Source organism: Xyrauchen texanus, chromosome 5, assembly GCF_025860055.1.
Source record: "Xyrauchen texanus isolate HMW12.3.18 chromosome 5, RBS_HiC_50CHRs, whole genome shotgun sequence".
Classification (NCBI taxonomy): Eukaryota; Metazoa; Chordata; class Actinopteri; order Cypriniformes; family Catostomidae; genus Xyrauchen; species Xyrauchen texanus.
In genome coordinates, this window is record NC_068280.1 from 47,117,709 (window position 1) to 47,135,658 (window position 17,950).

The 17,950-nt window shown below is 36.6% G+C and overlaps 1 protein-coding gene across 1 annotated transcript in view; it reads right to left on the bottom strand.

Moving 5' to 3' along the window:
• The window catches only part of LOC127643565 (receptor tyrosine-protein kinase erbB-4-like), a 127,198-nt gene that overhangs the window by 52,370 nt on the left and 56,878 nt on the right, over window positions 1-17,950 (bottom strand). The window contains exons 4-9 of the mRNA XM_052126349.1: window positions 7,037-7,171; window positions 5,401-5,466; window positions 2,514-2,632; window positions 2,148-2,289; window positions 1,792-1,905; window positions 871-997 (exon numbers count right to left, since the gene is read on the bottom strand). Of these exons, the coding sequence (XP_051982309.1) occupies window positions 871-997; window positions 1,792-1,905; window positions 2,148-2,289; window positions 2,514-2,632; window positions 5,401-5,466; window positions 7,037-7,171 (703 nt within the window). The remainder of the gene's footprint in view (window positions 1-870; window positions 998-1,791; window positions 1,906-2,147; window positions 2,290-2,513; window positions 2,633-5,400; window positions 5,467-7,036; window positions 7,172-17,950) is intronic.

The following is a 17,950-nucleotide window of genomic DNA, read 5'->3' on the forward strand; positions in this document are numbered from 1 at the left end:
TTATATATATATATATATATATATATATATATATATATATATATATATATATATATATATAATATATATACACACATACTTCCAGTGTATCAAACTCTTTTCCTAATAATGTCAATTTTTTTAATTACCTGATTCTCACTGACTGCGCACTTTTGTTTGTTTACAAAAAACTACTCACTATGTCCTACTCACTTTTGCACATTGTTCAGCACCATATGTTGTTTGTTTACACTGAATCCATTGCATTAAATATTTGCCAAATATTTTCTATACATATTTTATTTATTCCTTTCTCTTAAGTACAATTACGCAAAGTTTTACAGCAGTTAACCTTAATAAGCCAACAAAGTGTAAGGTCGTGAAAACACTTTAAATGTTTTTGGTCACACTTTATATTAGGTGTCGTTAACTACTATGTACTAACATTAAATACAATGTATTTATTGTGTAGCTACATGTTGTTCTGCAAATGATTCATATATGCAGCTGCTGCTGAAGTGTAACTTCAGATGTAATTAAATGTAGGTATTTTAAATGCAAGTACAATACAAGAACACGTATGTACATAAGAAGTACGGTGTAGAAAATGCTTAACTACATAGTAGTTAAAGACACCTAATATAAAGTTGGTCCATTTCTCATTTTTGCATTGCCAGATTTTCCTGAATAAGCTTATTTTTGGTAGTTCTTAGCAAATTGATATGCATTTAAACATGTAATTTTTACAATGGTGGAACCCATTTTCATGATTTCACCCTTGGTCCCTCAAACCCACACACAGGCCTTGTATTAAATTACATATGCATGGCAATTAAGCAAATGGGACATCTCTGAGACACGTCTGAAGCAGTAATGAATAAGTTGACTTACCCTTTGATGCCTGTGATGAGGAAGATGAGGTTGCCGTTGATCTTGGTGCAATTGACAAACTTCTCAATGTTGCTGGAATCTACAGTTTGAGCTGTCTGAAGACTGCCAGTACCTATACCATCACACACTGAACACCAAATACAACCCATTCAACTTAACATTTACCATTTACAACACAACTAAGGCATAAATACATGACAACTACTGAAACGTACTACATGACAAGCCTAAAACAGTGAGGACTTTCGAGACCTCTAAAGAAAGTTATTCTCAGTTACCTTTAGAAAAAGGTATTTGGAAGAAGCCTACACGATTTTAGATACATGTTTAAATATATTAGACATTTGCAAATGTATTTCTCCACTGAGCTGAAATAGTGACGATCTAATTTCACAGAAAAATGTCAACTGAGTCAATTCCTCCTCATTTTGAGCTTAATTAAGATCAAATGTGAGTTATATTAAGATTGACTGATATGACCCAGTTTGGTGTCTCAGCCAATTGTAATGTCTGCTTATTAAGTGGTTATACCTCATTAGTCTTTCCTCTATTAAAATGCAGAGAAACATTCATTATGATCAATACAGAATGGTGCATTTGCAGTTATGAAACCTCACTGCCATCATTAAACCAACAAAATGCTTACTGAAGCTTAGTGGTTTGCATGTTAACTCAAGAACTTAGGTTGTTTTTAGTGCTAAACAATGCATGTTCACGAATGAACACACAAGTCACTGTGAACAAACTTCTCTCATTTTGAGTTGTTACTTACCAAAACCTGTCATATGCCTTCAGAAGACATGGAATATGGTGCACAAGTCACATGGATCAGTTTTATGATGCTTTTGGCTGCTTTTGTGTTCTGGGTTAGGGCGAAAGCCATACGGGTTTGAAACAACAACATGAGTGAATTTCACTGACCTTTCGGACAGATGTCAGTGCACGGGATGCACATCTTGATGTGATTTTCCTCCACCTCCATCTTGTTGCTCGGACAGGCTCTGACACAAGAGCTGTGATCCACCACAAAGTTGTCTGTGTTGCCAGACAGCAGAAAATATCACAGTTTTAATGAGACAGCTAAATAATCACAGTCTGAGGTGAAGATAGATAATACCTCATGAAATTATTGAATACCTCAATTCATTATTTTTCCTCAGTAGAGTGTAGTACACATTCTTGTCAGCATTTTCACACATTAGTACAGTTACTACAAGAAAGTATTTTTAATTGCTGCATAATACTAATGATGCCATTTTCCAGGCAACCTTACTCACGTGGGCATTTCTTGACACAGAAAGCTCCATAAGTGTATTTGGCTTTGTGATTGTGCTCGAGCTGGAAGGTTGTTGGATTGTAGACAAATGGCTGAGGACACTGTGTCACACACGCCCCGCTGTCATTAAAGTTTGTACAAGCCTGAGAACAAAGAAAATGTTATGGAAGTATGTGCTAAATCATAAAGGTAAAATATGACTATAATAAAGTGAAGCTCTCTTTTCGAGGCAACTGTATGTGACTGAAGTTTGTAACATACACTGTATTACCATCCGATTAGGCTTTAATCATTACCTAAACTTTAAAATCTCACAGTATCATAGAGAATGAGGAATATGGAATATGGAAAGGAATATGTGACATACGAAGCAGTCCGTGTCTTTAGGTCCAAAACAGCCTCCTGCACATTCACGATGGCAGCAGTTACTGACATACGGACCAAAACAACGACCATCACACTGCTCTGCACAAACCGTCTTTGTCACTGTATGATTGTAAAAGAGACAGAAAAAGAGAGACAACTGGTTGATTGACAAATTAGAATCAAGCAGTCCAGAGAGCAAACTAATTCATGTTAAAAGAGCGCAACATTGCCCGCTCACTTTCTCAGTCGTCTTGGTTCTGGATGTATTTTTCCCATTCATTTGTTCCATAGGGATTTCATAAAATTCTTCATAAAAGAGTTTGAAGCCATGAACCAAATCAACCAGCTCTGATGTGAATCACAACATTACAAAATTTGTTTTGGAGCAAAAAAGTATTTGAAAATCAGACAAAAAGACAAAGGTACAAGACTGTGTAAATAATGTCTTTCATAAGTGGATGAACTAAAATCCCAAGAAGCTCTGCAAGGGAATAATCAACATAAAATAAAAAGGAAAATAACAGAATAGAACAGAAAGAATATGTTCACTATAGCATAATTCACAGTGCATTAAGGAAGTGGGCGGTCGCTGCAGAGCGCATTTTGTATGCCGCGAGCCTCTGATTGGAGGAACTACCTCAGGACTCATGGGTAGTGTAGTTTGTTACCAGAAATTACACTGTTCAACACAGTTTTTAAAAAACATAGTTGAAATAATGTAGATTGAAGGCTTCAATGGAAGCAGTGGTGAGTTAATTGTTTTTAATCCCCATTTCTCCCAATGTGGAATGCCCAATTCCCACTACTTAGTAGGTCCTCGTAGTGGCGCGGTTACTCACCTCAATCCAGGTGACGGAGGACAAGTCTCAGTTGCCTCCACTTCTGAGACCATCAATCCGTGCATCTTATCACGTGGCTCATTGTGCATGACACTGCGGAGACTCACAGCATGTGGAGGCTCATGCTACTCTCTAGGATCCACCTACAACTTACCACATGCCCCATTGAGAGCGAGAATCACTAATCGCAACCACAAGAAAGTTACGCCATGTGACTCAACCCTCCCTAGCAACCGGGCCAATTTGGTTGCTTGGGAGACCTGGCTGGAGTCACTCAGCACGCCCTGCATTTGAACTCACGACTCCAGCAGTGGTAGTCAGCGTCAATACTCGCTGAGCTACCCAGGCCACAGTAGGTCCGTTTTTAAAGTTTTATGAAATGAAAGTGATTTTTTCTTCCAAAGCCAGACTGTTGTATACTATTCACAATTAGTTTCTGGTAGGTTTTCCTCTGAATCTAAATTAACTTTGAAAGTTCTCTTTAACCTATATCTACAAAGTAAGGTCATACTTCAAGTTGATATGAGGTTAATAGAAGTATTTTCCTTTTTATCTCTGAAGATTAATTTCTGACAGTTAAATTAGTAGGCATAACTTTCCTTTGAAACAGACAATGAGAAATTGCTAAGCACATCACTCCCTACATGCGGTTTGGAATCTGAAATGTCTTATACAGTTAAAGTACTTCACTCAAACACCCAGGACTTTCTCTCTCTCTCCCTCAGTATTCTTTTAACTTTTTTCTGTAGTTACCACCCACACTATGAGCTGTACCACCAGCAGGTTACAGACAGTATTGTAGATCTACCTTCATACAGACGACCCTCCAACCAGTTAATTATCAGAGCTACCAGCCCATATTGTGAAACTGACAATACCAGACTATTAGAGTGTCAGATTGAAAATTCATAAACTCCAGAACTAGGATGAGAAAAAAGAGATAGAAGTTTTTTCATGATCTTGAAAATTATTTGATATAAGTCTTATGCTTACAATGCTTTTAAGTGCCTATTAAGCATGCCATAAAATATCAATATATAGATTATTGATATCGATATATCAATAATCTATGCTATTTTATATATATATTTTGAAGCATATATATACTAACATTAGCCTACATTTAAATTAGAAGCCTAATTTGCATGCTTTCCAATTCACTCAGTTGGCCTTCTGCTGAATGTGTGGTGTAATAATGTTGGGAGACCACAAGGGAGTGATACATTTACTGAAACGGGTCGCAAGGCACAGGTATCACAACAATACAGGATACACAAAAGTTACAAAGGATTTTCTATTTCATCCAGAATGAAAGTGATGTCTATGAGTTGCAGGTTAGTGTAAGAAATAGAGTTAACTGCGAAAACTGAAGGATTTGAAATTATTATGCAATTTCTCTGTATATATCTTTGAAGAGGTTTCATTCAAGCCATCAAACCACAAAAATAAATACTTGTAACTGCAAATACATTGTGTAGTCTCTATGAAAGATGCATATACACAATATATCATACTCTGATGGCTACAGTAAATAATCTTTGTCCTTTGATAATGATTTGGGTTGACATTAATGTAAAACTATGCAAGTTACAGGTAGTCCTATTTATATCTGATCATCAGGACAAAATATATAGCTTGAAAGCATGAACAGAGTTTGTAGAGCTGGAGTCTAGACAAAGGGTGACTGTTTTGAAGACATAAAAATATGAGCAAAAAGGGATAAATATACAGTTTTATAATTCTCATACTTCCATTTATGATATAAGTAGTATTTCATAGTATTGAAGACATTACTCTTATTCTAAATAAGTAAAATAAAAACAATAATAAATGAGTAGGTGTGTCCAAACTCTTGACTAGTACTGTATGAGCTGTGATATTCAAAAACAATCAAATATGAGAACTGATCTGCGTGCAATAGTCAAAAGCATTTAGAACCACAAGTAGCACTCCATTTTACATTTTAATTTTTAACTATTAACAATTGTATTATGGTCAATGTGGAAAACTGTGAGATAGATTGGAATTTGTTTAATGTTGAATACTCACAGATTTGGCACTGGTATTCTTGGTGGCCCCAGCAACGTCCATTACAAGATCTATGACACCGTCTGCCTGTGGAGAGAATCCAGTATAGTCATGCATGCCATACAATTTACAATGCAATCAAAATGTATTTTTCATTTGGATCACTGAAGATCACATGCATTATTGTCTGATTTGGTACCACTCTGGCATTGCTTAGAAATCTTTATTAGTTATAGCCCATTATTTACTAGTATTTCAAATAATTTTTTCTGCCTTTGAATTGTACTACTGACATAATGTCTTCTCTTTTCCTGCACATAATAGTTATCTATTTTATATGTCCTGTAATATTCATTTTTGAATTGCATTTGACGGGCTATAAATGAATGGAATATAATTTGTAACTATTACAATACGAAAAAGTGAGAGAAAAACTGAAAGGCCACCTGCTCCATCTTCAGGGTGTTAGTAATACCATTATAATAATATTGGGAATAATAATAATAATTTATTCATATTATTTATAATAATTATATTCATACATATATTATTATTCATACGTTTTATTATTTATAAAGAATTAATTAATAATGCATACTTATTCATAAAAAGTATGCATACAATTATTATTATTGGTATTCTATTTGTATTACTATAATGTTATTATAATGTTGTTATTAACACATTTATAAACAATTAATTATACATGCAAGAATAATTATTAACAAATGTAATAATATTTATAAATAATTAATAAATGATGAAAATGTATTCAGAAAATATATGTGTACAATTACTATTATTATTATTATTATTACTATTATTGGTGTTATTGTTATTTTTATAATGATATCAGAATTGCTCTATGTTTTAGTTTTTCCATATAAAGCAGTTATTAAATGATTAATTCATGATTAATCATCAAACTTGCTAAATAATGCAATTATGCATGTGCTCAAATCATTTCTACATTTCAAGGTGAAAAAAAAAAAATAACAAACTTGATTAGCTCCCACCTTATGAATGCTTAAATATACATCAATCAGCCACAACATTAAAACTACCTGCCTAATATTGTGTAGGTCCTCCTCGTCCCGCCAAATCAGCGCTAACCAGCATTTCAGAATATCATTCTGAGATACTATTCTTCAATGTATTTGACCAGTCTGGCCATTCTCTGTTGCCCTCTCTCATCAACAAGGAGTTTCTGTCCACAGAACTGCCACTCACTGGAAGTTTTTCTTATTTTGGCACCATTCTGAGCAAATTCTAGAGACTGTTGTGCGTGAAAATCCCAAGAGATCAGCAGTTACAGAAATACCAGCCATCTGGCACCTACAATCATCCATGCGATTCTCTAATCAGCCAATCATTTGGCAGCAGTGCAGTATATAAAATGATTCAGATATGGGTCAGGAGATTCATGTTCACATCAACCATCAGAATGGGGAAAAATGTGATCTCAGTGATTTGGACAGTGGCATGATTGTTGGTGCCAGATGGGCTAGTGTGAGTATGTCTTAACTGCTGATCTCCCGGCGCTGATTTGGTGTAACGAGGGGGACCTACACAATATTAGGCAGGTGATTTTAATCCTGTGGCTGATTGGTGTATAACTCATTATAATTTGTCTAACAAGGGATTCTGTTTAACTCACAAGTGTTGCCACTGTTGTTGGAAGGAACAACTAGAAGTTCAGCACGGGGGTTCTTGATGATGTCATGCCAGTGGATTGTGTCAGCATGGCACAAGAATTTGTTCTGATCCACATATACACCTCCATTCAGGATTTCTGTGTGAAAATGAAGAAATCAATATTTTAAGCTGCAGGATAAACATCAACTGACTTCATAAATACCAAGTGTGCCCCACAAGCCCTCAGAAGTGAAGCCAAAACGTCTCGATCGCCCCCCGGTGACTGGTCCTAGTATAGGTCATAAACCCTACCTCCCCATGTTATTCAACGGGATGTGAGACCAACTAAACAATTAAATTACACTTCACATATCTTTTTTCCAAAGATAGTTTCTGTCATTTACTGTAGTTTCTATCACGCTGATGTAATTTCAAGTGTTTGTTTTCAAAATAAGTTTGTTTTTAGTTAGTTATTTGATGCTATAAAAACGGTGCTGTGATATCATGATTGACAGCTGTGATTGACAGGTTCTCTGAGCGAAGTAGTCACTGAAGCACCAACAGACTTTTTTTCGGGATCTTCAGCGGATTGAGGAGATTGGAGCTTTAAATTTAATATCGAAATTTCTATAATTACTTATTTCACACCGTCATAATTCAAAAGTGCAGGGGCGTGTCCTTGCGATTGATTCAGCGAGAGTGAGGGCAGGGCCTTGATTTCGCGGCTTTACTTCCTGCTCACTACTGCGCAGGTCTGGTCCCGAAATCGCAACTGCGCAGACTCAAGTCCCAAGATGTCAGCGCCATATCGGGACACTAGCGGCTTCAGTTCTCACCAATGGAAAAGAGCGAATGTACATCATCCATCTTTTTTTATCGTCTATGATAAATACACTAAAAATCACTTTGGAGCCGGTTGGTTAAAAGAAATTACAAAAATGTTTTAAAAAAAAATTTGTTTTGAGAAAAGCACTATACACTTTTGTTAGCATATGCCACTTGTTTTGATCCTTTGTTATCTATCACAATGGCATTTGTACATTTTTAAGTGTAGCTTAAGTGTCTTAATAGTTTTTGGAGTTTTTAAGAGTAGCTGAAAAATTGTTGTGTGTTCTAATAAACATGACCATACTGCAACAAATACTAGGTGTAAACAGATTAATGGAAAGGAGGAGGTGAGAACTGGCTTGCCCATATAAATAATAGTTTAATATAAAACTGAACCAAAAGACAAACACACACACAAGTGTCGGACCGCTGTCCGTAAATCTCTCTCTCTGTCGCACTGCAGCTTCCAGTCACCCTTTATCCCAGGTGTGCGGAAATAACGACCCGGCCCCCGCCCTGTCACACTAGGCTATATAATATATTGCTGACAATGGCAAACATTCATATTGTCTAGGTGTATAATTTTTTGATAATAGCTATTGTTCAGTTTCTATTACTCTCCTGCCATCATTTAGCTGGTTGGACAGTGTCACACTGGTTCCGATGAGCAAGTGTGAGTTTGAGGAGCAGAGATAATTGGCCAGACAGTCTGATTCTCAGTGTGTAATTAATTATAGTGATTAAGAATATAATTCTTTTTTGGAAATATAGTGTATCCATGATTGGCATCTGTAAAGACCTTAAACGCCTTCAGCTTTTATCAAGATCAGTCTGTGGTCCGTGTCTGTTCCTCTCTGGTGCCAAGCTCCCTTCTGAGAGCCTGAAAAGGTGTTTGGGACACCTTGCATGGTTGGCTGATTGTATTGTGCCATGTTTTCCAAACACACAATTAATAAGTCTGGAAGGAAATCAGGCTTGATAAACATCCAAACACACACCAGCACACTTTGGAGATAGGATATGTTGGACCTCTACAGAATAATACACATAGCTGTTATTCTTCTCTGCATTGGACTTGTCTCAGTCATCATTCACTTTCATTGAATCTTTATTCTAAAATGAAAAATACTATGAAAGTGAAAGCTGACTTTCATTTAATGGTGAGTAAATGATGACATAATTACATTTTTATTATTAATATTATTATTTTGGGGACAATCCATTTCATATTGTATGCTTAAATTCTGGAAGAAATAACATTCAAATATTACATTGTCACTGTCCGATGAAAAACACATATCTAATAATAATAATTATTATTTTTATTTAACATTTTATTATAAAAAATAAGACAAGTATATTAATTACACAAGCCATATTTCATTTAGTTTTGACGCACTTCTGGTTGAAGCCCTGCCCACATAGGTTATATCCTTATGCAGTTACAGATTATTTTGCCATAACAACAGATACAGATAATGGCTTCACTGCACACCCCTATTACTATGGTTTAACTACAAATACCATACTTTACCCAAGGGATGGATAAAGCTATTGCAAAAGAACACAAAACTATTGCGATGAAATACGCAACGCATTGTGAGGGAGCGCAAAAGATACTGCGAGTGTGACGCTCTGGTTCTACCCGCTCCGTACGGGACTCGAACCTAGCTCTCCGGAGTGGGAGGCGAGTGCTCTAACAAGGAGGCTAAACGCTGCAGCTTCTAGCGACAGTCGCTAGTGCACCTCTTGAGGTCAGGAGAGTGAGGTTTACACACTGCACAGCTATCTACCAGCTGGCTCCCGTTACACGAGGCAATGCAAACAATTGCAAGGGAACATAAATCTATTTCACAAAATAAATTCCCTCCATGTCCTATAAGGGGCTCCGTATATTTGTAACCAAAAAGAGAGGAAGAAAATGAAAAACTGTAAAGCTCTCCTGCATAAAAACCTCATACTTGCATTTTAATTGTAAACTGATTGTTTTGTTTTTTTGTTTTTTTTCTCACAGATTGGATTAAACTGAAATATGAATGACAAATGGTTTTGTTTCCTAATGCACCCCGTTTTTCCAATTAATGCAACAGAAAATATCCATCTTTGGCTAAAAGAGGCTGAATTTGTCACTACATTCAACTTGTAAAGAAATCACAGTGTTTTCCATTAGTTTCTTTGACAGCAGTGAAGAGATTGTTTTGCATGACAAATGTGAGTGTATCTGAGAGCGCAGACTGTGTGGAGGAGGCCCTCTCCACAAGGAGCGCCGTAATTGTGTTGAAGGCTCCTGATTAAATTTCAGCCATCTTATTCTTTTACAGTGAATCACAGTGACAAATGTGATGCATTGTCCTCATAGTTGCAATAATATGCAAAGAAATAACTAAATAAATAAATAACAGCTGTTAAAACTTGAACATTGTAAAAGATTGATTTGTTTTGTTTTTGTTGTCTTAAATAGTGACAGTTTTTGCAGGCACTGAGATTTGTGCATCTGCTCTTTAGAGTTAAATGGTCAAATAGATTTAGCGAAGCTATAAATCAATCCATTTATACGCGATATCTCAGGAAATCAGGATAACATTTTTCCAAATGCAACTCATGGCGACTTAATAAATAGAGCAGCATGTTCGATTGGCACACACATTAACATTTTTGATTTGCACCTTTTTTGGTGCAACACAAATTACATATGATATGCAATGATTGCTATTTACAAATGATAAACAGAACAGATAAGTACTAAAAAGTGCCAAGCATACGACCAACAACAAATCAACTCAATCGACCAAGAGAAATATGGAGATAAAACAGTATAAAAACATCTTACAAATGCACACAACAATCCACAATTGCACGCAACGGATCCACATGCGTGCTCAATCCACAAATACACAAAAAAGATCCGCTCATCTGCTCAGATCCACTGTTAAAAAAGGAAGAAGGAAGATCCAAATACGTTGAAGATCAACTTGCTCATATTTTTAAATCAAGGCCATGGAACAAGAGTCTCGAAATTATCCACGAAGGCAAAAGCACCTTCACGGACATCCTCGAAGCAGAACGCCTTTGGAAAAAGTCTTAGCATTTATGTGTGCATTTGTGGACTGTACTTTGATCAAAGTAATCATTGTACAGCTTATGTTTGTGCATTCCGATGCAAGCATTTGTGAATTCAACTGATCAGATGTGGTGATCGGTTGTGTGCATTTGTGGATTGAGTGCTCATGTGGATCTGTTGCGTGCATTTGTAGATTGCCATATAGATGTGTGGATCTGGTGTGTGCATTTCGAAAATCTAAATCCAAAATATGGATTGTTGAGTGCATATGTGGATTATCGTGTGCATTTGTGAGATGTTTTGATACTGATTCATCTCCATAGAGAAACAAATTGCTGTAAATTACTAACACACCCAAACAGCACACAGAGGAGCAAAAACTATTGTTCTATTAAGGTACTTGTGATTCAATTAAATAAAAAATTAAACTGTATTTAGTGCTATTCACAATGCAAACTGTCCAAAAGCAACATTATGAAAAATTAAATATTCTGATTTATAAACCTAATCTATATCATATTTTGTGTTTGACTGGTTTCGAGTCCAAAGTCCAACATTCTGAGGTGAGGTGAGCTACCGCAGAAGTTAATCACATTGGATTAAGTGTGTAAATGTAGGTCTATAATACAAGCGTTAAAATGGGTGGTAGCCATTGGTAAGGGGTCAGTCTGGGAGTCCGCTGCTAGTGTGGGGTCTGACTGGGCAGGGGCCGCTGGTGTTGGGTCTGACTGGGTGAGTCATTACAAGCAATGACTTACAGACAATACAAAACGATCTGACAGGGTACAGAACACAAGGGAGAGCTTAAGTAGGGAAAGGGCAATCCGGAGCAGGTGCTGCAGATGATTAGCAAATTGGGGAATGATCTGTTGTGCGGGCAACGGAGCTGGCATTCCCCACATAACACCTGCTAAACACAAGAGGGAGAGAGACATGCACAAACACAGGACAAACAGACCAAGGAGGAGGAACAGTCATGACAGAGTCAGTTAGTTAGACATATTACAATTAACGCTGCACTAATACTACAAGTAGAAAGCAATTCTATTTAAAAAGAGATTCTGTGCAGTTTTTCTAGCGATTACGGCTGCATTAATTCATTGAATGTTGATCACATGATGGAGAAGACCGTTATGGGCATATATCCAGTTTCGTGATGTAGTTTTGAGTACTTTTAGCAATTCAGGAAAAGAGCCAATTTAGGTACTTGTATAGCAATGGTGGAGCCATCCTATACAGTGTCAGTAGAGTATGCCTTGATCACGGGTGTCTACAGTTTCCTCCACAACTTAGCACTCATAATTGGCATGCAAGACGGGGAACTGTGGCATGCAAACTGCTCTAAAAACAAATGTTTTGTTCTTGTTTGCTCTGTCACCTCATTTGCATGATTGCTTTAGTGACTCATGAACTAAAACAACGCAGACAGCATGTGCAAATAAATGATGCAATCAGTGGTCACAATTCATTCTTAGTGAAGTTTTTCCACAAAGACATTGGCACTGCAACTTCTAAATAAGTGTCTTGTGAAGATAATGAAAGCAGGATGTGTAGCTCGCTTAATTTTTTTAGTCTACAGTGTACAGTTTGATACAGTGAATTTCAAGTAGATTATGGAAACCATGAAGAATTCAAAGCAAAACTGACTAACAAATGTACAACCATTGCATTAATTTATTCTAAACATATCCAATAAGACATTTCTCAGTGTCAAATTACTAACACACAAACCCTTTTGGCAAAACAACCAATCTCTTGGAATATTTAATTAGCTCTTGTCACAGTAGATCACAGTACATTAGGAAAGACATGCAGTTATTTTCCTCTAAAAATTACTACAGAGACAAACTAGGTTTCTGCATTACTGCATATTTGCTTAGTTCGTAGAAAGGGTTGAAGTTTTTCTTGGCGATCACTATACATATCAAGTCATATCAATTCTAATCTCATAGACATTTGGTGGAAAAAATCAAAAGGAGAGAGATCAGAAATCTTTTTGGAAAATAATGATTATTGGTGCAGTTCAAATTTGGTGATGCTAGTGGCACAGAAACTACACACTTCAGTTTTTAAATGAACTTCTGGAGTAAAATATTTAACAGCGGAACTATTGCGTCGGGTGTAAAAGAAACAAGAAAGGCTGTTGAGAGAAAGAACACCCTGAATGCAATTTGCCAGCAGAATTGAGTCAAGAGATCTCTTTATATCCCCACTGCAGGAAGTCCTCAGAGAGCTGTTTTAATCACATTCAGCTGCAATGAACGGCCTTTGTTTTTTGAGGCAAACCAATTATTACCCACAAAGCACTCTTCTTGTCCCCTCTTTGTTCTTGACTGATGGCAGGAAAAACAGAATTTGCAGACATAATTTCATATTCAAGAAGTACCGTTATTACAATAGCTTTGGAAATAAAATCCAAGTACTTATAAATATCATTTTACGGGTGACAACTGACAGCTTTGGAAAGCTAATATATGTTTGTGCTTTATTTCAGCTATGCATTGTATTATGCCGAGCCTAAAGACTAAAATAGCGACAGTTTATTGATTTAGATCTTATAATTAAAAAGTAGAAAAAAATATGATGGAACACTGAACATTTTCATGTTTTCTTTCTGTTTTGGTGTATTTACTAACTGATTGATTGATTGATTGTTTGCAGAGAAAGACTTATATAAAGCTATCCGATTCCTCTATCCTACTTAGTGAGCACTGGATTCACTATTAATTGAACTGTTTCCTCCATATAGTTCCTCTTATTAAGGCATTTGCAACCCATTTTACAATGTGATGTATTTGAGAGTGGCAAAAATACAATTTTTGATTGGGTATTAATTGGATAATGACAAGCAAATATGTGGGAATGGTGATGTCACCCCCAACTATTACGTTTCAGAGGACATTTACATTTATGCATTTGGCAGACACTTTTATCCAAAGCCACTTACAGTGCACTTATTACAGGGACAATCCCCCCAGAGCAACCTGGATTAAGTGTCTCGCTCAAGGACACAATGGTGGTGGCTGTGGGGATCGAACCAGCAACCGTCTGATTACCAGTTATGTGCTTTAGTCCACTACACCACCACCACTCCTCGAGAGGCAAGTGATTACATTTTGATGAAAGATTACAAAAACAAGTAAAAATATCAGAGGCGTCATGCCTATTCAGACTGAGGGGGCACATGCCCCCTTAGATTTTTTAGCCAAGAGGATTTTGAATAGATTATTTGAAATTCCAATAATGTATTAGTATCTTCGATAATTACATTCAATTAGTCAGTGGAGAGATTCTTTGTTAACCTGTCTATATTTTGTCAGTCCAATTGAGTCACATATTCCGCTATAGGTGACTGACTCGGGGATTGCACTCACAGGGAAGGTCACGCACTAAGAGAACGTGTTATGCTAATAAAATATAATTATTGCATCAACTAGAGTGAATATAACATTTGCCAACTGGGTCTGATCTCTGTGGAAATGTCAGTCAGTTTTTTTCATTGTCTAAAATAGATTATCGGTATGTCTATGTTTTTGTGTATCAGTCGCTGTTGATTTCCTTTGGTGCTTAAATGCATTTGACAGGTTTTGTGGAATCTATACACTTTTTTCTTCATGTATAAAGAAAACAGCAGCTTATTAACTTATTTCAGTAAGAATCCTCTAATTTTCAGTCATTATAAAAACTGAGTAACCAAAGGCGGTTTTACCAATGGAGTGGTGGTGGCGTAGTGGGCTAAAGCACATAACTGGTAATCAGAAGGTCGCTGGTTCAATCCCCACAGCCACCACCATTGTGTCCTTGAGCAAGGCACTTAACTCCAGGTTGCTCTGGGGGGATTGTCCCTGTATTAAGTGCACTGTAAGTCACAAGGATAAAAGCGTCTGCCAAATGAATAAATGTAAATGTAATGTAAATGTACATGGTTCCTCTGTAGTCGCAGATTCCATATTTTCAATGGGAGAAAATAACACTCGAGGAGAAATATTAGTTACGTTTTATTAACTATTACTGAACATGGAATACAGTATAGACATTTATTACTAGGGATGCACCAATGTATATACTTTTGGCTGATCCCAGTTTCTTTTTTTTTAACTACAGGCCGATACAGATATAGATATTTTGCCACTTACCTTATTTTGTCATCAGATCACTGTTTTAGGAATGCATAAAAAATGTCTAAAGAGGTACAAAAGCTTTTAACTGTTCGAACAATAAATAGTTTCCAATATATATAATTTTCAACACCTCAGATGTCAAAGTGTGCTGGTTTCAAAGTGTTTTGAATGGTTTCCCTCATCATATAGCCTATAGGTAAGTGCCGCTTTCACAACCGTCACGTCCGTTTTAGATGAATTTTCCCACATTAACGTGAGAATGAGAAAGAACACAAAATATATCATATTAAATATTATATACAAATATTAAATATTACATAAGTTCCACAAATCCGTGTTTTCATGCCTATTACCGCTTATGGTTTAAATTTGATCAATAACTGGCCTAAAAATATGGACAGCTGACACATCGGTGCATCCCTAGTAATTACCTCATTTGGCTACATGTTTTCATTCTCAGTTGTGGGCATCGTTGCATTTGTGGTGGTGCCTTTTGCACCACCACTCATGCCTTGTATAGAAAACAGCTGCACAAAAGAGGTGGCAAGATCACAAATAAAGTGATGTAAACTATGTAAAAAATGTTTTATTGTATTGAAGGGATTGTCCCTTTTTGTATATCCAATACCATTTAATATACCACAGAAATGAGCCATGAGTTTCTTCTTAAAGGTTGGTTGCAGGAGGTATTGGGGGTGGGCCATTCTCATCTAGAGAGCATTTTATTGGACAAAAGTCTGTTTATTGCTGCATGAGTTATCAATATTTTTGTTCTGTTTTCTTAGAGAAGAACTGCACATATTGAATATGCATAATCTGTTTAATTTCTACTTTTAGGAGTACACTAGCATATAGATGCTTCAAAGCTAATAGATGTAATTAGCTTTGCATAACTGGCCTTGAAAACCAAAGAAAACTCAAAAAATCTGAGGAGATCAAGTGTGCTTGTACGAGCAAACAACATGTCCTCCATTCATGGGCAGCAACTCAGAAGCAAAAAAAAATATCATTAACTGAGGAACCAAGGCTGAGTGGAGGAGAGCTGGACAGACTCACTCAAGAGGCTCTGTGGGGGTGGACACAGCATGCTGTACAGTACATCAAGGCTACTGCATTAATATACAACTGCCAGGGATGTGAACAGGCATACATATGAGGGCACAAACCCTCATTTACCCTGCTGAAGAAAAAATAAATAAAAGAAACTTGAACCAGCCTAAGCTGGTTGGCTGGCCTTGGAAAGTCTCCCAGCCTGGGCTGCATTTCCTAAAAGCATTGCTAGCTTAAGTTGATCATAGAGACCATTGGTGCCAATGGATTCTACGATCTATTTATGCTACAATGCTTTTGGAAATGCAGCCATGGTCAGTTGGTTGGTTTTAGAGGGATTTTAGACAGTGGTGTGGTAGTGTCTAAAGAGGTGGGAATACTGTAAATTTATGCAAAAAAAAAAAAATAGTCCCACATAAACTTAGAAAATGTATATCAGGGTAAGTTTCATGCTGGCATGGTGTAGCGTACATTGCTAAGAACCATGGTACGGTAACTTGATGTTAAATATGTATTTAAATTAATAGGTGTCATTAATGTTCCTTTTATTAGGCTAATCTGAAACTTGTTAATACATTATTATTACGCTTACTAATAAACTAATCTTAATACGCAAATAAAATGTTAAGCATTTAAGCTAATATGAGTGTAGTAATGTTCACATTAACACGTTATCTTGTATTACCATATTTAGACTACATAAAAATGTATGGTTATTTGTTTAAATATATATATATATATATATATATATATATATATATATATACACACACACACTCCATTCACACAACGGTGCTGTGGCATTGTGCTAGTAGACTGAAAAAGTGCCAGGTCAAAAGACTACTCTGGTGGCCATACGTATATCACTTATTTCAGGTGGGCATATGCAAAATTCTAAGAAAGATAGGTGGGCATAAGGCATATGCATGCATATGCCCTAGGCTACACTACTGGTTTTGGGCACTTGGGAGACCATCTTAATCAAAACAAATTTGGGCAGCCGACCGCAATTTTTCACACTTAAATATAAAAGCTCACCATTCACACATAATGAGTACTAATTGCAAAAAATGTGTCAAATTTTTCAGAGAACCACCCAAATAATACAAAAAATAATATTGTATGTTTATGATCTTATGATAAACCAAATATAAAAAAAAAAAAACATTTTTGTTGTCCTAAATTTGTAATCATGGAATTCTGGTTCTGTTCACTCTACCTCACTTTGAAAAGTCTAATTTTATCCCAATAGGTGTCAGAAAGCACTAGGAAAAAAGTTGTATTCCTCTATCCCATTCCATTAAAATATACAAATCTGAAATGTAGGTGGTGCTCTAACACGTTTTAGCCTATGTGCTCGTCCATAGACATTCGGTCTAATTTTCAGTTCAAGCACCACCCTTGTTATTTCATTGAATATCTCAGCATCTGAGTGGCTAGAAGCTCAATTTAGGTGTCATTAGAAAGCTGAGAGCAGGGCTGGACTGGTAATCTGGCATACCATGCATTTTCCCAGTGGGCTGACGCACTTTTGGGGCCGAATGGACCGCGCTAAGCTAAAATGAACTACCACGTTATGTAGAATGGACAACATAACGGCGGCATGATATGCAGAAAAGGACAGCGAAACCCCCACGTGTGCGTTGTGGCCTAAGAAACAAAAAAACTGTCTCTCTCCCTCGCTAGCAGAGGAGCCACGCGGGGACTTGTGGCGCTACCTGGAGTGTCGTGTCACTCTTCGTTATGCCTCTGCATCTCTTGTTGAGTGAAAATTAGCAGATGACTACCAATTCATGCTGATATGTACAGGGATCCATTCTCACAGCTCACAAACAAGTGATGGGAAGATTGGATAATTTTACTGACTTAAATCTTT